The 24409-nt window shown below is 43.9% G+C and overlaps 1 protein-coding gene across 1 annotated transcript in view; it reads left to right on the top strand.

Annotated features, from left to right (window-relative positions):
• Positions 1-24169, top strand: part of LOC121290467 (diacylglycerol kinase eta-like) — a 383823-nt gene extending 359654 nt beyond the window's left edge. The window contains exons 23-28 of the mRNA XM_041210907.1: positions 2982-3148; positions 4248-4353; positions 16327-16419; positions 18821-18940; positions 22531-22639; positions 23955-24169. Coding sequence (XP_041066841.1) covers positions 2982-3148; positions 4248-4353; positions 16327-16419; positions 18821-18940; positions 22531-22639; positions 23955-24169 — 810 coding nt within the window. The remainder of the gene's footprint in view (positions 1-2981; positions 3149-4247; positions 4354-16326; positions 16420-18820; positions 18941-22530; positions 22640-23954) is intronic.
• The last annotated feature ends 240 nt before the right edge of the window (positions 24170-24409 follow it).

Here is a 24409-nt window from a genome sequence, read left to right as displayed (position 1 = left end):
TGGGGCAGTGCTGATTACGGACCCTCTGTGGGGCAGTGCTGATTACGGACCCTCTGTGGGGCAGCACTGATTACGGACCCTCTGTGGGGCAGCACTGATTACGGACCCTCTGAGGGGCAGCACTGATTACGGACCCTTTGTGGGGCAGCACTGAATACGGACCCTCTGTGGGGTGGTACTGATTACAGACCCTCTGTGGGGCATTACTGATTACAGACCTTCTGTGGGGCAGTACTGAATACAGACCCTCTGTGGGGCAGTACTGATTACGGACCCTCTGTGGTGCAATGATGATTACGGACCCTCTGTGGAGCAGTACTGAATACGAACCCTCTGTGGGGCAGTACTGATTACGGACCTTCTGTAGGGCAGTACTGAATACGAACCCTCTGTGGGGCAGTACTGATTACGGACCCTCTGTGGGGCAGTACTGAATACAGACCCTCTGTGGGGCAGTACTGATTATGGACCCTCTGTGGGGCAATGATGATTACGGACCCTCTGTGGAGCAGTACTGAATACGGACCCTCTGTGGGGCAGTACTGATTACGGACCTTCTGTGGAGCAGTACTGAATACGGACCCTCTGTGGGGCAGTACTGAATACGAACCCTCTGTGGGGCAGTACTGATTATGGACCCTCTGTGGAGCAGTACTGAATACAGACCCTCTGTTGGGCAGTACTGATTACGGACCCTCTATAGGACAGTACTGAATACGAACCCTCTGTGGGGCAGTACTGATTATGGACCCTCTGTGGGGCAGTGATGATTACGGACCCTCTGTGGAGCAGTACTGAATATGGACCCTCTGTGGGGCAGTACTGATTACAGACCCTCTGTGGGGCAGTACTGATTACGGACCCTCTGTGGGGCAGTACTGAATACAGACCCTCTGTAGGGCAGTACTAAATACGAACCCTCTGTGGAGCAGCACTGATTACGGACCCTCTGTGGGGCAGTGATGATTACGGACCCTCTGTGGAGCAGTACTGATTACGGACCCTCTGTGGGGCAGTACTGATTATGAACCCAAAACACGTCAAAATGCTAGAAATACTCAGCAGGTGGCATCTGTGGAGAGAGAAACTGAGCTTACCTTTCAAACTGATGACCCATTGTCAGAACTGGGAAAAGTTACAGACATAACAGGTTTAAACAAATACAGACTCAATGGAAGAGGAAGAGGAGGAAAGATCAAGGGGAAGGTCTGTGAAAGGCAGGTGAGATTAAATGACAAAATGACTAATGATGCAAGATAAAAGACATGTTAATGGGACCAGTAAAGAAACAAAAGATGGGTCTAAAGAGGTGTAAATGGCAAGAGCAGAACCATTACCAGTAGCTCATCTCTGAAAATAGTGGGGGTGGTGTTTATGATCTGAATTATTTGCACTCGTGTTGAGTCCAAAAGACAGTAAATTACCTAACCCAACAACAATTCAATAATGCACTGTTCCTTTAACTAGTGTTGAGCTTCATTCAAACATTGTAGGTGACCAAGGACAGAGAGGTCAGGGTAGAATAGAACAAAGAATTAAAGGGACTCAGGGTCATTTTGGGTACTGAATGGAGCTGTTCACCAAAAAAATCAGTATACTAAATTGAAAGAAGAACAAATAAGTCACTGTTTCATATGGGAGGAGTGTTTGGATCTCTGGACAGTGGGAAGGAAGGAGGTAAAAGGGCCGATGTTGCATCTCCTGCACTTGCATGGAAAGATACTGTGGGAAGGAAAGGTAGCTTTTGGGGTGACGGCAGAGTGGTTGGGGAGGGTACAGTCCCTTTGGAAAACTGAGGGGGAAGGGGAGGAGATGTTTTTGGTGGTGATATCGCACTGGAGGTGGCAGAAATGGTGGAGAAATGGTTCAACATCTGTTAAATGTGGAGCTTGGTGGGGTGGAAAATGAGAACAAGTGGAACCCTGTTGTGGTTATGTGAGGGGGAGGAAGAGATGAGAACAGGTGCTAGAAAAGGGACTGATCGGTTGAGGGGACCCTGTTAACTCTGATGGAAGGAAATGTTTGATTGAGGACAAAGGAAGACATATCAGAAACACTAATATGGAAAGATTGCATTGTCCAAGCAGATGCAAGGAGATGGAGAAACTAGGAGAAAGGAATGGAGTCCTGACGGGAAGTGGGGTGTGAGGAAGTGTAGTCACAATAACTGTGGCAGTCAGTAGGCTTATAATAGATATTGTGATGAAGCTGGAGTGCATCGGAAGAGTCATGGATGTTGCTGGGAAGGGACTGAACCAGGGGAGAAAAATAGAGTTGAAATGGGAGGATATAAGTTCCATGGGGCAGAAACAGGCTGAAATGAAAGGTCTACCAGGGCAGCCCTGTTTGTGAATTTTGGAAAGAGGTTAGAAGAGGACTGCAAAGTGCTGGTGGACTGTGAGGTTGGAGGCCATAGTGCAGGAAGAATGAAGAGGAAGAAAATATAAATTGAAAAATAAAAATCTTACTCCTAAAAGATATTGGCCCAGAATTTGCTCCCTAAATAACAGCGGGTTTCATGGTGTTTACTGTTGTTAATGTTGAAACCATCCAAAAAATGTAGAGGAAGAGATAACCCTTGAATTACAAATCACAAGTTGCTGATGGTTTCTATCGCTCTACCATTAGCTTAAAAAAAAAGCAACTTGCTCTCAACCTCCACATAAATTCCATAAAGTTATTTCATTTGCATATCATTAAATCACCGTAGAAAGTTGGGGCTGGTACTGAACAGTGAAAGCATGCTTTTTAATGAGGGGATTTATGATCCTGCAATAGCACTCATCCCCTCAAGCTTAGAATGGGAACAGTTGAATGGTGGAGTCTCATTGCACTTCCAGCAACTGACAGGGCAAAAGTATGTTGAGCTGAAGAATGAGGGAGGAAATTCTAGCTAACGGGGCAAGCCACGAGATGCCCCTCTCTCAAAAATCTTGGCTAATATGGTCAATTCTACAGCTTTCATTATTGACCTTGTACAGGCATTTGAGAGTACTCTGAAATCCTGGGAAGACAAACTCCGGTACGACTCCTGCAGGCCAGCTCTTCGGCCTCACTTGTACCCACAGCAGTCAGTAGACCTTGCTACAGAGGAGGAGGCCACCCAGCTCCAGCTCTGTGCCCAAGCAGCTGAAGAATTAATCACAAGGTGGGTCACACTTTCTCATTTTGGTGGGTCCACGTGGGATGTTGCAGGACAGTGCGCAAGAGAGATTGCAAAAGTCTGAAAGGCCTAACTGTGTGTGTCTGTGCATGTGTGTGTGTCTGTCTGTCTGGAGGTGGTAGGGGTTGTAGGGGGGACCTCTTGAAAGAAACCATGAAAAGGTAAAATGGGTAAAGTTGAGGAGCAAGTCTGGTGAGGCAGGAGGGTGGGGTTGAGAGCCATAAGTGGTAAATTCTTCATAGGATAAATGTACCAATGACACTTTCTCAGCCCACTGTGTCTTGGGACGACTTTTTTAAAAAAAAATTCTTCCATGGGATGTGAGCATCACTGGCAAGGCCAGCATTTGCTCTCTATCGCTAATTGCCCACCTCCTTGAGAGCAATCAAGGATAGGCAACAAATGCTGGCCTTGCCAGTGATGCTCACATCCCACCACAGCAGTTGGGGAATTTAAAGTTAGTCAATTAAATAATTCTGGAAGAAAAAATTTGAATCAGTAAAGGTGCCCATGAAACCCAAATGGTTCATTTAGGCAAGCAAATCTGCCATTTTTATCTGACCTGGTCTAAATGTAACCCCAGACCCTCAGCATTGTGATTGTCTCTCTGGTGGTGCCCAGGGCACTCGCAGAGATCCCTGTTGTTCTTTAAAAATGTTCACCTGAGCACAGAGACTGGACCTCGGTTTAATCTCTAAATGATGGTACTGTCAACTCCAACAGTCCTGTGCTGATGTGTCAGCCTAGATTTTTTGCTGAAGTATCTAGAGTGGTGCTTACAGCTATGACCTTACAACACAGGGACAAGAGTGCAACTTATCATCTTCCTCAATGTGCAAAGTCAGTTCTTTTAACACATTGTAACAGCGGGAAAATAACAGCAAGTAGGCTATAACCTTCACTTGTGCTCCCACTTTGTCAATCTTAATAATGTTGCATGTGTAAAAGTTAAGTTTTATTGATAAGAAGCTTAGTAAAGTCACAGGGATTTGATTTCTGGTTAGAAGATGGATGCACATATTCTATTATTCCACTAGCTGCAGTTATTGTATTGTTGAGGTCTTCTTTCCTTAATGGCTTTCAGAATCTGCGAAGCGGCCAAAATCCACAGCCTTCTGGAGCAAGAACTGGCTCATGCTGTTAATGCAAGCTCGCATGCACTAAACAAAACCCATCCAAAGTTCCCAGAGGTAAGGAGTGTGACAGAGTAGCAGTTCTGTGGTCATTGTATACAACTGAATCCATGCACACAAACTGATTGATTGTTTTGTGATTTGGTAACATGCTTTACCGCTTTTGAACCTGGATTAAGATTAGTCCCACCCTTTGAGAAATTAAAATGCATTTGATTTAAACTCGTGATGCACGTAGCTGAAAGGAATAAACTGATAAATGTCATGGACTAGCTAACTTTTTATTTAAAAGATTTCAAAAATGGTGCTGCTCAGAGATAAAAATAAGGTAAAAATAATTCTCTCTCTCTTCCTTTTAGTTCTACCTGCTTGTTTCTTACTCTGATTATTTCTCTCTTTCCTTGATTCTCTCTTGCACTATTGTTGACCATCTCTGCCCATACTACTCTCACAAATATTTTCTTTTGCCATCTCTCTACTCATCATTCTTTCTTTCCCCAATGATCTACAACAAATATGTGCTGATTTTCGCTTTCAAATTAAACTTGTGATTCACTTAGCGTATCCCTGGCAGAAGTTGTGAACATTGCTCTAAATGTTGCTTTTCAATGACCTGCACACATACATGGGCATTGCAGCAGTCGGCTTTTTATTCTACAGCTGCTACAGGTAAGGATGGATGTGGGGAATTCATCTCTAAAGAAAGCATCCCTCTTCAGATACCCCCCCAAAAAAAGAGAGATTGAAGGTGTGCCACCTTTTAAAATGTGGCTGCAACAACTGTGCAGAAATTGATGGCAATGCTGATCTGCATCACCACTGATAATGTATCGCAGATTTAATAGGCAGCAAAAGACCAGCTGGTCACCAAGCCTGCCCCTCACAACACTAACACCAGGAGCATGGTGATAGATGTGCCTGTCTACCATCAATTCCAAGGAATCTAAAGGCCAATTGCGGGGGAAAAAAATGTGGATTCCCTCTCCACCCCCCTTAGGATATCAAAGCTAGTCCAGGACATCAGACTGTGGGAAATTCCTCTCTAACCCCTGGGCAATCACTCTGGCTTGGATAATGCTGTATAGTACTGACCTCTTGTGTGGGGTAATTCCCATCCCAGCCAGAAACATCCATTTGAGAGAATTCATTAAATTAGCATCCACCACATGAGCTGTCAGCCTCTTTATTTGCCATTACACCTGCAATTTATCAAAGATCTCCTTTTTTGTGAATCTCTTAGTTGTTCCAATATTTGTTTTTGTTTATTGTGTGAGATTTTTATTTTTTTTTCTTGTGAACAGCCTTCGTTAACCCATAGAAACCTAATTTGTAATTAGACATTTCTGAGCAACCATTTTGGTTTAGTTTTGCCACTTTTTATTTATTCTTGTATGGGATGTGGGCTTCGCTGGCTGGGCCAGCATTTACTGCCCACCTCTAATTGCCCTTGAGAAGGTGGTGGTGAGCTGCCTTCTTAAACTGCTACAGTCCATGTGGTGTAAGTACATCCACAGTGCTGTTAGGGAGAGAGTTCCAGGATTTTGACCCAGCGACAGTGAAGGAACGGCGATATATTTCCAAGTCAGAATAATGAGTGGCTTGGAGGGGAACTTCCAGGTGGTGGTGTTACCATGTGTCTGCTGCCCTTGTCCTTCTAGATGGTGGAAATCACGGGTTTGGAAGTTGCTGTCAAAAAAGTTTATGCCCTGTTGGTAACTTGAGACATACCTTGCTTCTTACTGCTTGAGAATAAAAAGAAGCAATGTTAGAAAATGACCTATTTATTCTCAGTATCAACTTCACTGTTGTGTAGAATTGAGGAGTGAACTCCTAAGTCATTAACCAGTTTATTGAATTAGCCCTCCTGAAGTCAACCAATATTAATCTGATTAAATCTAATTATGCTGCTCTGATGTTACCCCACAGGAGGTCTGATATTACTGCGGCATAAGTTCTAAAAAGTAGGTTAAGGACTTGAGAACTCCTGGTCGTGTTATCAACATGTTGGGCCAGATTTCCCTGTGGGCTTGGGAAAACCCAACCTGCACACTTTTCTACCTTCCCAAATGCACACCCAACCCATGTGTGTCTTCACATGCCATTTTTGCCTTTTCTCACAGGGTTTGTACATTTTTGAGCAGCAATGGAGTGAGAGGTGTGTGGGTGCTGAACAGGCTAGTTAAAAGGCCTGTCTCAGTTCTCCAATGCAGCAGCCCAGCTCCCAGCATTGTTTAAAGGCCCTCCAAGCCTCACCACCACCCCATCCCCTCATTCTGCACCATGCCAGCCCAGGCCCCCTTTGATCACTCATGCCACCTTAATGGCCCCATGTATCATCCATAGTCCATCATTCCAGCATCTACTATGTACAGTCCTCAGGAATCATGCAAAATCAATGGAAATTATTTTAAAATAATTGGAACAAATTAAACCTGTAACAATCTAATAAAACCCTGAATTCAAATCTACTATCATTAATACTAGAAAGGAAAAAAAAATACTCAAATGTTAAAAAAAGCATTCCTTTAAGTGCCAATTAGGATTGCAAACAAACAAGAAATCATATCAAAGGCATATTCTGTTATTACAGTTTGTTAAAAGTTTCAATTGTTTTTGGGTGAATAGACCATCTGCTGAACTGAAGCAATTATCAGCCAAGCATTCCTTATGGCTATTGCTGTCATAACAAAAGCTTCCAACTACATTGTTTTTTTTTTGTTTTGTCAGTTGTAGGCAGAGAGGAGCAGGTACAGAGAATTTTTTTCAACTTTGAAAAGCAAGTTTTCTTTTAACAGCCAGAGGTGTAAGTTGATTAAAATCACAAAACAAAACATGACAGCAGAGGCTAATAGGACATTACTCTACATTTTTAATGCACTATGGCACTTTCTTCAATGGAAAAACTATTGTAATGCATGTCACTTACACAATGGTGGTCAATGTAAGGGTCAACTTACTTTTGCAGGAAGATCCCTATGATGAATCACTGCATTAAAAATACATCTACACTACAATACATCATCTAATAATGATGTTCACCGTTTCGTGACCCAGGGCCGAATTTTACGTCCCGTGGGTGGGTGCAGATCGGGAGTAAAATAGTGCGCGATGACATTGGGCGAGCGTCCCGATGTCATTGTGCACTCGTGCAGTATTTCAGTCGGCAGCGCGCCCACCTTCAATTAAGAGGCCTATTAAAGCCATTAATCTGGCAATTGATTTGTATTTTCGCAAATAGGCTGGGTGACCTTTGCATTTTTTAGGATACCTCAACCACAGGTGGAATGAGGTTTCCAACAGTAATTTAAAAAAATATTTAAACGTCAGTTTTAATATGCCCCCATTCATGCCTGAGTCACGTGGGGACATCTTTCCCTTACTTTTAAAATCTTCATTTTTCATTGTAAAATTCTTCATCCTGAGGCAGCTCTGTGCTTTCAGGGAGCTTTCAGTGCACGCTCCCCCGCACATGCGCAGACTTTAGCACCCTCACTTCTCACGCTCCCACCCTGGCAGCGCTGAGACTCTCAGCGCGTATTTCACATTGGCTGGCTGTTAATTGGCCAGCCAACATGAAGTCACAGACAGGGCCCGATGGGGGGTGGGGGTGGTGGATGGCGGACCGTTTCACAGCCGTTCCCGGGCCCATCCATCCGACAAAGGAAAATCCTGCCCCAATTCATACCTCCATTGGAAGATGAAAATCTGGCCTGAGTTAAAAAATCATTAGTGCATCTATAACTGTCTCGGCTAATTTACAAACCATCCTTGATCCATTTTGCACAAGGAAGGTTGAAGTCCCCCCAGATACAGACATGGCCTAATTTTAGTACCATAACAATTTCTGATCATAGGGCTTTGTTTCCTTGATGTCTGTGTTCTGGAAGCCTGTAAGTCATGCCAATTAATAAATTAGACTCATCAGCTTGAATTAATTGTACCCAGATAGATTCATTTGCTGCTGAGTTGATTGTGTGGTGATAATGTCACTGAGCTAGTAATCCAGACTAATGCTCTGGGGACATGGGTTCAAATCCCACCCTGGCAGCTATTGGCATTTAAATTCAGTTAATAAAATCTGCAATATAAAGCTAGCCTCAGCAATGGTGACCACAAAGCTAACATTGATTGTTGTAAAAACCCATCTGATTCACTGATGTCCTTTAGGGGGGGAAATCTGCCGTCTTCATCCCGGACTCCAGATCCACAGCAATTACTTGATTCTTAACAGCTCATTTCAGAGGGCAGTAAGCCAAACAGTTGAAGGGCAGTTAGGGATGAACAACAAACGCTAGCCTTGCCAATGATGCCCACATCTCATGAAAGAATAAAGATTTATTTAGATTATCTTAAATAGATAATAACGCTTACAGACTTTGAAGTATATCAAGCAATGTATCTGACAAATCTATGGTGCCCATACTCGCCAATGATACAATGGACATACGAACAAATGTTGAGGGTCTGTCTGTTAGCAGAAACATGGCTAGTTCCCTTTTGTATTTCTGCTCCTCGGCTATAGAACGGCTGGACATTTCCTTAAAGTGACCTCCATTTGACCAGTCAGACACACACTTTTCTATTCTAACTCCAAACTGAATTAGTTTAAATGTAAGTTGCTGTTTTACTTGTTTAAATGCTTCTCAGTGGCTGCCACACAATTACCAGATGACTTCTGAAACCCTGCAAGATTTGATAGAGGTTGTTCTTCTGAAAGAAAGTTGATCTCTTTGTTGGAAAGTACTGCAGTTATAAATGAAAGGCTTGCATTTACATGGCACTTTTCACAACTACAGGCATCTCAAAGCACTTGACAGCCAATGAAGTACTTTTGAAGTGAAGTCACTGTTGTAATGCAGGAAACGCAACGGCTGATTTTTGCACAGCAAGATCCCACAAGTAACAATGTGATGATGATCATATAACTTGTTTTGTGATGTTGATTGAGGGATAAATATTGGACAGGGCACCAGGGAGAACTCACCTGGTCTTTGAAAAATAGTGCCACAGGATCTTTTATGTTGCCCGAGATTGCAGACAGGGCCTCAGTGAACCCTTAAGTGCATTGCCGGGCAGAGGGATCTGGGTGTACAGGTGTACAAGTCCATAAGTCACTGAAAGTGGCAATGCAGGTGGATAAGGTAGGCAGGAAGGCATATGGCACGCTTCTCTTCATTGGCAGCTGTATTGAGTATAAAAGCTGGGAAGTCATGCTACAGCTGTTTAGAACCTTGCTTAGGCCACATTTGGAATATTGCGTGCAATTCTGGTCGCCACATTACCAGAAGAATATGGAGGCATTGGAGAGGGTGCAGAGGAGGTTTACCAGGATGCTGCCTGGTCTGGAGGTTATTAGCTATGAGGAGAGGTTGGAGAAACTCAGATTGTTCTCACTAGAGCGACGGAGATTGAGGGGCAACTTGATAGAAGTTTACAAAATTATGAGTGGCGTGGACAGAGTAGATAGTCAGAAGCTTTTTCCCCAGGGTGGAAGAGTCAATTACTAGGGGACATAGATTTAAGGTGAGAGGAGAAAACTTTAGAGGAGATGTGGGGGGAAAATTTTTTATGCAGAGGGTAGTGAGTGTCTGGAATTCACTGCCAGAGGAGGTGGTGGAAGCAGGTACAATAGTGGTGTTTAAGAGGCAGCTTGACAAATACATGAATAGGATGGGAATAAAGGGATATGGACCCCGGAGGTGCAAAATGTTTTAGTTGACGGGCAATATGATCAGCGCAGGCTTGGAGGGCCGAAGGGCCTGTTCCTGTGCTGTACTTTTCTTTGTTCTTGTTCTCAGTTTAATGTCTCACCTGAATGGTGAGCTTTTGCATCCTGACCAGGTTCTGGTGCCAAAGGATGTGACTTCCCCTCTCTAAGAAACATCTCCTCATTGGTGATAGGCTGAGATGCATACGTTTTCTCTTTTATCCCTTAATGCACTGACCGATTGTTTTACTTCTGTAAAACCAGAATTTCTAGCCATGACACCATTTGTGCTTACGTGGAATGTAGCTGGAGTTCCAGCTTTTTCACCTTTCATAAGGTTTTCCTACCCTGCAAAGGTAAAAGATCCTCAAGACACCTGGAAAATAAAGAACTGCACAGGACAAGGTCATGGTGCGCTGTCAGTGGCGCACTGCACACTGTTAGTGTGTCGAATGGCGGGGTCATTCTTGACATGAGCACACTGTTTTATCAGTCTGTCAGTCTTAGCCCTGGCCTTCTTCCCAGTTGTCCTGGCATTCTCCTGAGTTTCTTCTTTAACGGATCAATTCAGCCCCAGCTAACTTGCTGAGCTTGAGCCACCTCAGGGTCTGTTCCTCCTTCACGTTCAGTAACTGACTGCTGCGTGCTCCCACTGCCTGGGCTAGTCCTGCTGTGAATCATAAATCTCTCCTACTCTCAGGACTGTCTTCTCCTGATCCAGTGGGATATAGCTGCCAACAAGATCATAAGAAATAGGAGCAGGAGCAGACCATTTGGGCCTTTGAGCCTGCAACATCATTCAGTAAGGTCATGTCTGATCTAATTGTGGCCTTAACTCCACTTTCCTGCCTGCCTCCCATAATTAGATTCATAGAGGTCTACAGCACAGAAAAAGGCCCTTCAGCCCATCAAGTCTGCACCAGTCAAACAAGTACCTAACTATTCTAATCCCATTTTCCAGCACTAGGCCCATAGTCTTGTATGCCATGGCATCAACAGCCAAATACTTCTTAAATGTTATGAGGGTTTCCGCCTCTAACACCCTTTTAGGCAGTGAGTTCCAGATTCCCACCACCCTCTGGGTGAAAAAATTCTTATCACACCCCCTCTAAACCACCTGCCCCTTACTTTAAATCTATGCCCTCTGGTTATTGATCCCTCCACCAAGGAGAAAAATCCCTTCCTCATAATTTTAGACACCTCAATCATGTCCCCCCTCACTCTCCTCTGCTCCAGGTAAAATAACCTCAGTCTATCCAATCTCTGCTCATAATTAAAACTCTCCAGCCCAGTCAACATCCTGGTAAATCTCCTCTGCACTGTCTCTAGTGCAATCACATCCTTCCTATAATGCGGATTCCAGAACTGCACGGAATACTCTAGCTGTGGCCTAACTAGTATTTTATACATTTTCAGCATAACCTCCCTGCTCTTATATCCTATGCCTCGGCTAATAAAGGCAAGTATCCCATAAGCTTTCTTAACCACCTTATCTACCTGTCCCGCTACCTTAAGGGACCGGTGGACGTGCACACCAAGGTCCTTCTGATCCTCGGTACTTCCCAGGGTCCTACCATTCATCGTGTATTCCCGTGCCTTGTTTGTCCTGCCCAAGTGCATCACCTCCCACTTATCCGGATTAAATTCCATTTGCCACTGATTAGCCCATCTGACCAGCCCGGCTATATCCTCCTGTAATCTAAGGCTTTCCTCCGCACTATTTATCACCCCACCAATTTTCGTGTCATCCACAAACTTACTGATCAATCCTCTTACATTCAAGTCTAAATCGTTTATATATACCACAAACAGCAAGGGACCCAACACCGAACCTTGTGGAACCCCACTGGACACAGGCATCCAGTCACAAAAACACCCCTCAACCATCACCCTCTGCTTCCTGCCACTCAGCCAATCCTGGATCCAATTTGCCAAATTGCCTTGGATCACATGGGCTCTTACCTTCGTTATCAGTCTCCCCTGCAGGACCTTATCAAAAGCCTTGCTGAAGTCCAAGTAGACTATGTCAAATGCATTGCCCTCATCTACACACCTGGTCACCTCTTTGAAAAATTCAATCAAGTTGGTCAGACATGACCTTCCATTAACAAAACCATGATGACTGTCCTTGATTAATCCCTGCCTCTCCAAGTGTATATTAATTCTGTCCCTCAGAAATGCTTCCAATAGTTTCCCCACCACTGGGGAACAGTTAGTAGTTCCTGGTTTATCCCTTCCTCCCTTCTTGAATAATGGTACCACATTGGCTGTCCTACAGTCCTCTGACACCTCTCCTGTGGCCAGAGAGGTATTGAAAATTATTGCTAGCATCCCTGCTATCTCTTCCCTTGACTCACTCAACAGCCTGGGATACATTTCACCCAGGCCTGGAGATTTATCTACTTTTAAGCCAACCAGACCACTTAGAACCTCCTCGCTTTCTATGCTGATTTCTTACATTATATCACAGTCCTTCTGCCTAATTTCCATACCCATGTCGTCCCACTCACTTGTGAACACTGACACAAAGTATTCATTTAGAACCCTACCTATGTCTTCCGGTTCCACACACAAATTACCACTATGGTCCTTAATGGGCCCTAGTCTTTCCCTAGTTATCCTCTTACTCTTAATGTACTTGTAAAATAACTTTGGATTTTCCTTTATTTTACCTGCCAATGTTTCTTCATGTCCCTTTTTTGCTCCCCTACTCCTTTTTAAGTTCCCCCCTATACATTCTATACTCCTCTAGGGCTTCCACTGTTTTGTATCTGCCATAAAGCCTCCCTTTTTCTCTTTATCCAATCCTGTATACCCCTCGACATCCAGGCTTCCCTGCATTTGTTGGTCCCACCCTTTGTCTTTACTGGAATATGTTGGCCCTGTCCTCTCTCTATTTCGTTCTTGAATGAGTCCCACTGCTCTGACGCAGAACTCTTGATTCCCTTGATGATCAAAACTCTGTCTATCTTAGACTTGAATATATTCAATGATCCAGCCTCCACTGCTGTCTGGGAAGAGCATTCCAAGGACCAGCGAGCCTCTTGAGAGAAGAAATTCCTCCTCATCTTAAATAGGAGACCCCTTATTTTTAAATTGTGCATTCCAGATCCTAACCACTCGATTGACCCTATCTCCACCACATTCTCAGACAATGCATTCCAGATCCTAACCCCTCGATTGACCCTGTATCCACCACAATCTCGGGCAGTGCATTCCAGATCCTAATCGCTCGCTGCGTGATAAAGTTTCTCCTCTTGTCGCCATTGCTTCTTTTGCCAACTATCTTAAACCGGTGTCCTCTGGTTCTCGATCCTTCCACCAATGGGAACATTTTCCCCCTATCTACTCTGTCCAGACCCCTCATGGTTTTGAATACCTCTATCAAATCTCCTCTCAGTCTTCTCTTCTCCAAGGAGATTAGTCCCAACTTCTCCAATGTATTTTCATAACTGAAGTTCCTCATCTCTGGAACTGTTCTCATGAATCTTTTCTGCACTAGCTGTCTCTAGTATCCAGTGTGGTACCCAGAACAGGACACAGTACTCCAGCTGAGGCCAAACTATGAGTTCTATTCAAATTTAACATAATCTGCTTGCTCCTGTACTCTATGCCCTTATTAATAAAACCTAGGATACTGTATGCTTTATTAACCACTTTCTCAACCTGTCCTGCTTTCTTCAATAATTTATCTGCATATACACCCAGATTCCTCTGCTTCTGCATCCCCTTTAGAATTGTGCCCTTTATTTGTGTCTCTGCATTCTTGCTACCAAAATGAATTATAGAAACATAGAAGTATAGAAACTAGGAACAGGTCATTCGGCCCTTCAAACCTGCTCCATCATTCAGTATGTTTAAGGCTGATCCTCTATCTCAATGCCGTACTCCAGCTCTCGCTCCCCATACCCCTTGATGCCTTTAGAGTCCAGAAATCTATCTATTCTCTTCTTGAATATATTCAGTGACTTGGCCTCCACAGCCTCCTGTGGTAGAGAATTCCACAAGTTCACCATCCTCTGAGTGACGAAGTTTCTCCTCATCTCAGTCCTAAATGGTCTACCTCGTACCCTGAGATTGTGACCTCTTGTTCTAGAACCCCCAGCCAGAGGAAATATCATCCCTGCATCCAGTCTGTCCATTCTTGTCAGTATTTTATATGTTTCAATGAGTTGTCCTCTCATTCTTCTAAACTCCAGTGAATAAAGGCCTAGTTGGCCCAATCGCTCCTCATACGACAAGCCTACCATCCTGGAAATCCATCTGGTGAACCTTTGCTGCACTCTCTCTATGCCAAGTGCATCCTTTCTTTTTGTTAAGGAGACCAGAACTGCACACTATACTCCAGGTATGGTCTCACCAAGGCCCTGTACAGCACCAATGACATCCTTGCTCCTGTACTCAAGTCCTCTTGCAATGAAGGCCAACATACCATTTGCCGCCTTAACTGCTTGCTGCACCTGCATGCTTGCTTTCAGTGACTGGTGTACAAGGACACCCAGGTCCCTTTGTACATCAACATTTCCCAATCTATCACCGTTTAAATAATACTCTGCCTTTCTGTTTTTCCTACTGAAGTGGATAACTTCATACTTATCCACGTTATACTGCATCTGCCATGCATTTGCCCACTCACTCAATTTGGACAGTTTGTAAACAGACATCGTCATATAATTGCCTCAATTGTGGCTCAGTTGGTAGCACTTTTGGCTCTGACTCAGAAGGTTGTGGGTTCAGGTCCGACTGCAGGGATTTGAGTGCACAATCCAGGCTGACACTCCAGTGCAACACCAAGGGAGTATGCACTGTTGGAGGTGCCGTCTCTCATATGAGTCCGTCCACCACCCCTTGACCAACCAGGTGCGCACACAAGATCCGACTGCACTATCTCAAAGAAAAACAGAGGAGCTTCCCCCAGTGTCCCAGCCAACATCTATACCCCCCCAACAATACCACCAAACAGATCATCTAGTCACCATCGCATTGCAGTCTGTGGGAATTTGCTCTGTTTGACTTGGCTGTTCCAGCGAATTGGCAGCTGTGTTTCCTATATTGCAACTTCAAAAGTACTTTACTGGCTGTAAGGGCCTTGGGGAAATCCTGAGCTTAAGAAAGATAATATATAAATGAAGTTATTATTTTTTAAGCTGTTGTTTATGGAACTCAGGGCTATATTTGATTCAACAGAGAGGAAAGAAAGAGGACTGTGGTTTGTGAGATTAATATATCACTTCGTACATCTCTAAATTAAATTTAATCTGCTACTTGTCCGTACACTCCACCAACTTGTCTATGTTCTTTTGATGCTCTCCTCCTCACAGTTCAGTGCTTCCAGATTTCATATTATTGGCAAATTTGAAATTGTGCCCTATACAGCAAGGTCTGGCTCGTAAATATATATCAGGAAGAGCAGGAGTCTCAACACTGACCCCTTGGGAACTCACTACGAAACTGCTCCAGTCCAAAAGACATCCATTAGCAACTGCTCCCTGTTTCCTGTCACTCAGCCTATTTGTATCCATGTTGCTGCTGTCCCTTTTATTCCATGTTCCTTTTTGGGGTAAAAGATATTCACTATTGGCAGCTGTGCAATGCTGTTTAATCAGCTTATTTTCTCCCTCGTTGCAAGCTTTTTATACTCATTATTTTGAGTGACAGGTATGCTCAGCGGAGCGCTAGCCAGTGATAAGTCATTGATTGATGATTCGTATGGTTTGTAACAAGTGAATTTAATATAAGATTAGCAAGCATTGAAATCTTGGGTGCATAGGTGGTAGGGTTGTGGCCTTTGCTGCACATACAAGCCTAATAATGGCTTTATTTAATTTGAAATATTATTCATTCATTTACAATGGAATGCTGGTCCAACACAGGGTAAAGTTCAGACATTATATCCAATCAGGCTTCTTCAGCCAATAACCTCACCAATGTAAAACCACATCACAATTTCTGTGGCCACAAGGATGGTTCTCAGGGCATCCTTTACAGTTATTTGTTTGTAACTCCCAGCCTTAAATGATGCCACAAGACCCTTGAAGCTTTCAACAGCTACTGGGATTTCTCCAGGAGTTGGAGGAGCCGGCTCCGCCCGAGCATATTTCCAGAAGGTAGCCAGACGTGGTTTAGAGTAATTAGCAGCAGCCCGGGTGACCGCCAGTCACCACTTTCTGCACCAACCGCCACTCTGCCTCCACAGAGTTATTAGTAGCAAGTCATGTCACCTCCTATTAATTCCTGTCAACACTTGTGCAAATGAATAAGCTCCTCTTTAACTATACCCAATCAGCTGGCTGGTCTCTCTTTTTTTTGTTTCCTCCATCCAGAGTCTTACCAGGAACACAGCAATTGAGATTGCCAGTAATGTGAAAGCCCTGCACAATGAAACGGAATCATTGCTTGTTGGAAGAGTTCCTCTGGTAAGGTGGAGCCATCTCTTAATACTGCAGGCAACAGTTACACATGTTATGTCTAACACGGGTGTAACAAGTACTATAGAGACTTGGGGATACATAAAAAGTTTTGGGCAGAAAAGATCAACTGGTGCATCAAGCCTGCTCCACACCATTATGATCAGACACTTCCCCACTCCCTGTTCCCCCTTCCAGCTCCCTCGTGAAGGTGCACAGAGAGTCAGCACCCACCACAGCAGCTGGCAATGCATTTCACTACTCTCTGTGAAATGAAATGTTCAACAAGTAAATGTGTTTTTTGTGTTTGACCTCATTCATTTTCACATTTCTCCAGTTGCCAAGACTTAACAGGTCCCAGTATTCCAATTTTGGATTTATTCACCAATGAGGCAACTGCACTATGCACAGTCCTTTTCCAAGCCCCCATTCCACAAATGGTTAAATAAAAAATATATAAGGCAGCCTGAACTGAGTTATCTAGGTCTCGAGGGCCTAATTATCTTGGGCTGGAGGGCTGCATGTAGATTGGCTTATAACTATATGAAAGACAAACAGGTAAAAGCCGCCTGGTCCATTGAGCCTGTCCCATAGAACCACAGAAAGGTTACGGCACAGAAAGATGCTATTCAGCCCATCATGTCTGTGTCAGCTGAAAATGCTAGCCGCCTATTCTAATCCCACCTTCCAGCACCCGGTCGGTATCCTTGCAGGTTACAGCACTTTAGTTGCAGATCCAGGTGCCCTTTAAATGAGTTGAGGGTTTCTGCCTCCACCACCAAACCAGGCAGCGAATTCCAAACACCCACCACCCTCTGGGTGAAGAAGTTTTTCCCCATGTTCCCTCTAATCCTTCTACCAATCACCTTAAATCTTTGACCCCGGTAATAGACTTCTGCCGTATGACAGTGTGAACTATAACCACCATTTGTCCCTGCCCCATGCAACTACATAGACTTTCATTATTGAAAGACTTTAATCAAATCTCCTTAAGTATATGTTTGTCTAGAGCCCAGTTCTCTGAGGCCAGCCTATTGCGATAACTAAGAGTCTCTAAGCATGGTATTAATCTAGCGGTTCTTCTCTGAACCTTTTCCATGGCCTCTATATCATTGTCCATGTGAGAGGACAAATGGGGGGAATGTACAATAACCATCTAAACTAGTCTAAGTCTGCATTCACAGTTGTATAATTTGGATGTATAAGAACCACTTGAACCAGTCTAATTCCGCACTAGCTGCTGAAGTAGAGAATCCTGAGCTTAAATAAGTTAGTGTGGTTTTGGGATGCAGAAAGGCCCTTAGCCCTTTCTTGGTACATTCCTGAAGTGATATTTCTGAGTTTCTTTTTGTTCCTACTTTATGTGGTTTTAGTAGTCCCACATGGTATACTTATAAAACAAGAAACAAATAGGACAACTGATCACAACTACACTCTAAAGAAAAGATTCTGAGAACAGAAATGCTAGAAATACACAGCATCTGAACAGGGATGTCAAAACCGAGAACCATTTCTCATTGGGTGTAGCACACTGTGCAGAATTGCTCTGGCTTGCAAGATAACACAACATGAATTGATTTAAATAATTTTGTAGCATCTCCAGTGTGTAACTCATGATGGATTGATTGTGAAAGGGGTACAAGAGATGGAGGGCCAGATTGATTGCTGCCAGCAGGAAATATAGGCTGTTGGCTGCCCTTAATTTTTATTGGGCATTAAGTGAGCTTGTAATATTCACACATTGAAGGCAAGAGGAAGGCCAGCAAGCAAAGGTGACCCTACATCAAGGAGCAGGGTGTCCAGGAGCAAGGTTTCCTTCCATTCGAAAGGGCCTTCCCCTCAGTGTACATTGTCAACAGCCCATCATTTCTAATGACTTGTGCACAAGACTCATTATCATGGACAAGCCTCTTGTGTTCTTGTCCAGCCTGTGGTGGGAAGTGCTGAGGCCATTGGGCTGGAATAGGCATCAGAACATTGTGCCCAGTAATGAGGGGCATGACCATCTCAATAGCAGCTTCTTGGTGGGTGAGGAAAAGCAAAACAAAGGGACAAGTGCAAAGCACATCAGGGGCTAGGGGAGCAACTGAGTCAAATAGGGGGGGCAAAGAGAGATACAGAGACTGCAGAATGAACTGAGTTGGGTGAAGTTGCTAATGTTTGGGGGAAAAACAATCCCCAACAAACCTGCTTCAATCCCTGGGTGCAAACTTGTGCAGTGAAGGTCTCCAGTGTCTTCCCCACTTTGTCACACTCAAGCCCAATGTATGATAACTGCCAGTCTCAATCCCTTGTACGTGAGACTTCTGTAATGTATGAAGATGCAGATTGCTTTATTTAGTTTGGAACTGAAAAGTGGCTAGGATATCTGTTGTGAATCCAGTTACTAACTACTTTGCATTTCTGACAGCAACTGGACTCTCCTCAGGAAGAGCAGCTGTCAACAGCATTACACCTTGTGGATGTTGAACTGGGAAAGCTTGCAGAAATCCCATGGCTTTATCATGTGCTGCAGCCAACGGCTGAAGAGGTATGGAGCATTGACGTTATTGATATAAAAATGAGGCCTCCTAAGTCCTGCATTGTTCTCAAGGCCATAACGAAGCATGATGGTGGTGGACAAGGCCAGATATTGGGAAAGGGCCCACTCTTAGAGGTGATGTCATGATGGCAGTGAGTTGAGTGCCCACAAACTGCAATTCCTGTCTCTGAATCCCCCTAAACATGCCGTATGTTAACATAGAGCAGGAACATAATGAAGAAATAGAAGCAAGTGTAGGCCATATAGCCTCTGCATTCTGTACTGTCATTTAATCAGATCATGGGTGAACTTCCATATCAGCTCCACTTTCCCCCTCTATCCCATATTACTTGCTTCCTTACAAAAGCAAAATAGTGTGGATGCTGGAAATCTGCAAAGAACCAGAAAATGCTGGAAACACTGAGCATATCTGGCAGGACCTGTGGAGGGACAAACCAAGTTAACATTTCAGGTCAATAATCTTTATCCCTTAATTCCCTTTGTGCCCAAAAATCTATTGACCTCACTCTTGAAAGTACTCATTGACTTAGGCTGTAATTCCAAAATGTTCGCAACCCCCTGACTAAAGAATGTTTCCTCATCTCAGTCCTAAATGGCCAACCCCTTACCCTGGGATTATGATGCTTAGTTCTGGATTTTGCAGCTCCTCAGCATCTACCCTGTCAAGCCCTCTCAGACGTGCTCAGTGTTTCCAACATTTCCTGGCTGCTGTGTGTCAAAAGCACTTCCACTTTTGAATCAGAAGGTTATGGGTTAAGATCGCCCTCCCAAGACTTGAGCACAAAATCCAGGCTACCATTCCAGTATAGTTGCTACAAAACATTCCCTCTCTTTTTTCTGGAATGTGTGGATGATTTACCGAAGCATGCAGTTCCTTTAGTTTTTTTGCAAGGCCATGCACATGTGGAAACTGAAAAGGGATGACTTCTGCATGGGCTGCACAGGGAGTTCCCGGGATGTCACGGGCTCTGCAGTTTACATCAGGACTGGGGGAATGCTGCACTGTTAAAGGTACCACCTTTTCGACAAGACATTAAACCAAATCTACCCTCTCAGGTGGATGTAAGAGATCCCATGGCACTATATAAAGAAGAACAGGGAAGTTCTCCCCAGTCTCCTGTGCTAATGTTTATCCCTCAAATAATATCACTAAAAAGATCAATTTATCAGCTTGGCTGTTTATGGGAGTTTGCTGTCTTGTCTACCTTACAAGCTTGGCCAATTCAAAAGCACTTAATTGGCTGTGAAGTGCTTTGGGATGTCCTGACGTTATGAAAGCCTCTATATAAATTCAAGCCTTCCATACCTTGCCCTTCTTCATCCAATCAGCTCTCCCCACCAGCACCCCCGGACACAATCTCCTAGTCCAAGTCCAAAATTAGGCATCTGCCCTCGACCAACTCATGAATTTCAGGGCTTTAATTTGTTGAATTTTCTGCTTGTTCAGGTGACACTGATAGGGAAAGGGCTATCTTTACACCTCAGATTAGCGTCATTCACTCCCATGACAGGCAGGGGCTCAGTTAGCTGAAGCTCCCTGGTACTTAGAATGTGTCTAATCCCAAGGCTATAGTGCACACCAGTGTGGCCATTCCACTTTGCCCTTTGAGGGTGGGTGGGTGTGTGCTTATTTAGCATTGCTGCAATGCTAAACCCCGTTGGTCCCACTTCCCTTCAAATCAGCTGGAAGAACTGACTTGGTGGTGAGCTTATTGCAGTGGTTTTGTGTCATGAGACAATAGTTTGGCTGCAGGTGGACAGAGGCTACCTCTGCTTTTGTGTACAATGTAACTGGTAAGCTTTAGGTAGATTAAGTTGTTGGAAATTATTTTCCTTGATGGGGCAGGGACTGTTGGTGGCAAATCTGATAAAAGTACGCCACTTAGTAGTCCTTGGGCCTCAATTTGAGCCTTCCTCTCTGTGAGTTCTTATGGCTGCTACACTTTATAAGATACTTGGTTCACCTCAAGGGAACTGATGGGAAAGCTTCACTCTGCACTGTTGTCTCATAACAGGTTCCCACTAGCTGATTAAAGGGTTCATATCGCCGATCCAACACACTCAGCATAGAGTCACACTTAGAGGGAAAGATGAAGACAAGGCTACAACACTTTATTGCCAATTCTCCACCCCTTTGAATGTTCAACAGCCTCATTTATAAAGCATCTTTAATGTAAAACATCCCAAGACATTTCACAGAAGTGTTATCAGACAGAGTCTGACACCAAGCCACATGTGGAGATATTAGGACAGGTGACCAAAAGCTTGGTAAAAGAAGTAGGTTTTGAGGCACATCTTAAAGGAGGAGAGAGAAGGGAGAGGTGGAAAGCTTAAGGGAAGGAATTCCAGGGCTTAGGGCCTAGGCAGCTGAAGGCTGTAGTTTTGATAGAATCCTCGGAGCAGGCAGAAGGCAAGTTCTTGTTCGGCAAGTTCGTAAGGGTGCAATGCATTGTGAGTAGAGATTCCTAGAAAGTTGATAGTGAGGAAAATCATTTTACATTGGAAAGTAGTTATCTAAAGACCACTTTAGTTGCCCTTGAGAAGGTGGTGGAGCACACCTTCTGCAAACTGCCATCTTGGGGCCATATCCAACCCCTTGTCTCCATCTGGATGCCCTGTCTGACATGTATGTTCAGGTTGTTGAAGTCACCCAGATGTTTCACTGGTTCAGACCTTGGGTTTGGGAGGTCAGCTATTGCTGTCCCAAGAAGGTGGCCAGGGCCTGTGTCCCGAGAGACAACGTCCTGCAGCTTCAACTTCTTTTGGCTGCATCCAGAGGAAAGAACTTGCCTTCTGCCTGGCTCCAACAATTGTCACTGCTACATATATAAGCAATGGAGACTGATATTGATTCTGCTTCCTGTGAAGGAGTTGGTAATCCAGTTCTCCAATCTGACTGGGGTGGGTGCAACACCACAGGGCCACTATTAGTGGACAAATATCCAAATGGGGATTTGCCTAGGAGTCCAGAATGGAAAACAGGACAGGACACACCCTGCCTCACTCCCATCTCACTTGTCGGGCTTTTTCATGTTTCTAATTGGTGGGGGCATAACCATGACATCTACAATTTTCCCGGGATTGCCAGGAAATCACTGGGCAAGCTAAAAGAATGGGAGATTGGCTTTTCACTCTGCTTTTCCCTTGGGGAGTTGAAGCACAATGCAGAGGAAAATTAGCCGTGTTATATCCATATCACAATGTAAATTTGAGTCCAGAACACAGTAATGAGATTAGTGTGTGCCCTATGTTAAAGTGAGAGTGATTGTTTAGAAGTGTGTGTGTGTGGCAAGATCTGCTGCTCATATTGGTGTTTTGCCACACTCAATTTTCATGACCATGTTAGGTTGAGAAGAGTGAAGGCTGTCAGAATGTGGCTGTGATGTCCAGCCCCATCTGCTGCATCTGATAGTTTCACAGAGTACATGCCAATACTTAGCACACTGTCTGCTGGCTAATGTGAGAGCAGTTATCAACTTGTAGAAGAATGTTTTTACTGAATCAAGTTGGGTTGATCAATAAGATAGTTTTACTCCTTGTAGAGCATTCAAATGACAAATCAACCTAATTTTCAACAGGACCATTCATTGGAATTTGCCAAAAGAAACAGCCGAAGTGCTATGTTCCGAATTGTGCCAAAGTTTAAGAAAGAGAAAAGCCAAAGGCATAAGGCAGCTCCTCAGCCAGGTAAGGCATTGTTTTTCTTGTCCATTGACAACTGATTGCTTGTTGCATCTTCAACTCTAGGTGGTGTTTTCATAGTCACAGGATCCCTTTCAGGGGAACTTTCACTCTTCACACTGTCTGGGGTGACGAGAGAATATGATTCGGAAAGAGAGAAGTTCCAGGGGTTATAAAGTCAAGGGGTGAATTGGGAAAATAGATAGATAACTAATCAGAGTTCCTGGCATAGAACGTTAGCCACCTCCTGAACTTGGACGCAGAGGTCAGCGTTTTCTGCACAATTTTCCATCCATTAGGAATACTGAGTACTTTCTCCTGCCACATGAGGCTTTGCACCAAGAGCAACATTGTAAAACATGCTCTTGGAGGCCCCAGTCAAGAGGGGGAAGCCAGCAGGAAAATGTTTTGGGCTTGAGATTTTATGAAGTCTGAATATGAATAAATTTGCAGTTACCGTTATTGCAGTTAAGTCTTTTTGAGTGAATAGTATAAACTAGCACCAAGGAATACTTGCATTGGACTTGGAGTGATCTTTCATGTCATAGCAATTTAAATGAGAGACTTTTGTATCTTGAATCAACTTTGAAAAATAAGGGAAAATAAATTCTAAAGGATTTTGGAAACATTTTTGCAGTAAAAACATTTTGTACGTCAGACCCATCAGATGGAAACAGAGGAACCCATGCCATGACGAAGAGTCTCCAAACTACAGAGAAAAGCACATGAATAGAGCTGATCTCTCCCCTTGGGGAAACTCCAGTTTCCTAACCTCACTTAAGTACATGTTGACCAGACATGTACTGATCCACTAATTTTGTGTAAAAGTGCTGCTGCAGTTTAACCAGCTAAATGTTTACAGTTCCTCAGCATTTAGCATTAATAAGCTTTGCAATGCTTTATGCTGCCAGATCATCCTGCATTTCAGGGCAATTGGCTTGCAGGTTAAACGGCAAGGATTATAACCTTCAATAATTATTCTATTCTCTGGGTAACATTAATGAATAAGGCTGATTAGCATGTGGTCAACAATACCTTGGAGTACAGTGGATCTTGTTCAGGTACTGGATTACCAAATCCTCCACAGGAAGTAGACTCGATCCCAATCTTTTATCGCTATGTATGTAGAGCCAACTCTACCCCAACTCTACTCTTGTTCCTTCACCATTGCCTTCCCCCACACACAAACATGAAAAATAATCACTAGTTGATCTTTCAAAAAGTGAAAACATGGCAGGACCCAGGCAATTCTTCCCTAATAGCACCCTAACTTAGCATAAAATGTGTAAATGCATTGCTCTGATCCCCTTCACCACTGCAGGAATGTGCACTATTACTGGTATAGTTTCAGCAGCAAATGTCTGCCAATTAGGGCAGACAGATTCTGGACTTGTTTACATATTCTTCTCTCAGGTGCCACCTTGCAGAGGAACCTGTCATCTTAAATCTGAGTTTCCTCGTCAGTTATTTCACAAACCTGCCTTCAACGTGGCGAAAGGCCCCACACGATATGCCATCCATCTTGATTTCAGATAAAAACAGAATTACCTGGAAAAACTCAGCAGGTCTGGCAGCTTCGGCGGAGAAGAAAAGAGTTGATGTTTCAAGTCCTCATGACCCTCTAGCATCTGCAGTTTGTTGTTTTTATCTCTTTGATTTCAATTTTCCTGGCCTATCCAATACATTTGCCCAACTCATCACCAACAGCTTGACCTAGTCCTTAGCTAAGGGTCTTTGCCAAAAAAATTCTTGTTGTTAGGCTGACTTTCCTTTCAT

The sequence above is a fragment of the Carcharodon carcharias genome, chromosome 18 (assembly GCF_017639515.1).
Source record: "Carcharodon carcharias isolate sCarCar2 chromosome 18, sCarCar2.pri, whole genome shotgun sequence".
NCBI classification, from domain to species: Eukaryota; Metazoa; Chordata; class Chondrichthyes; order Lamniformes; family Lamnidae; genus Carcharodon; species Carcharodon carcharias.
This window is presented reverse-complemented; position numbering and strand designations above follow the sequence as displayed.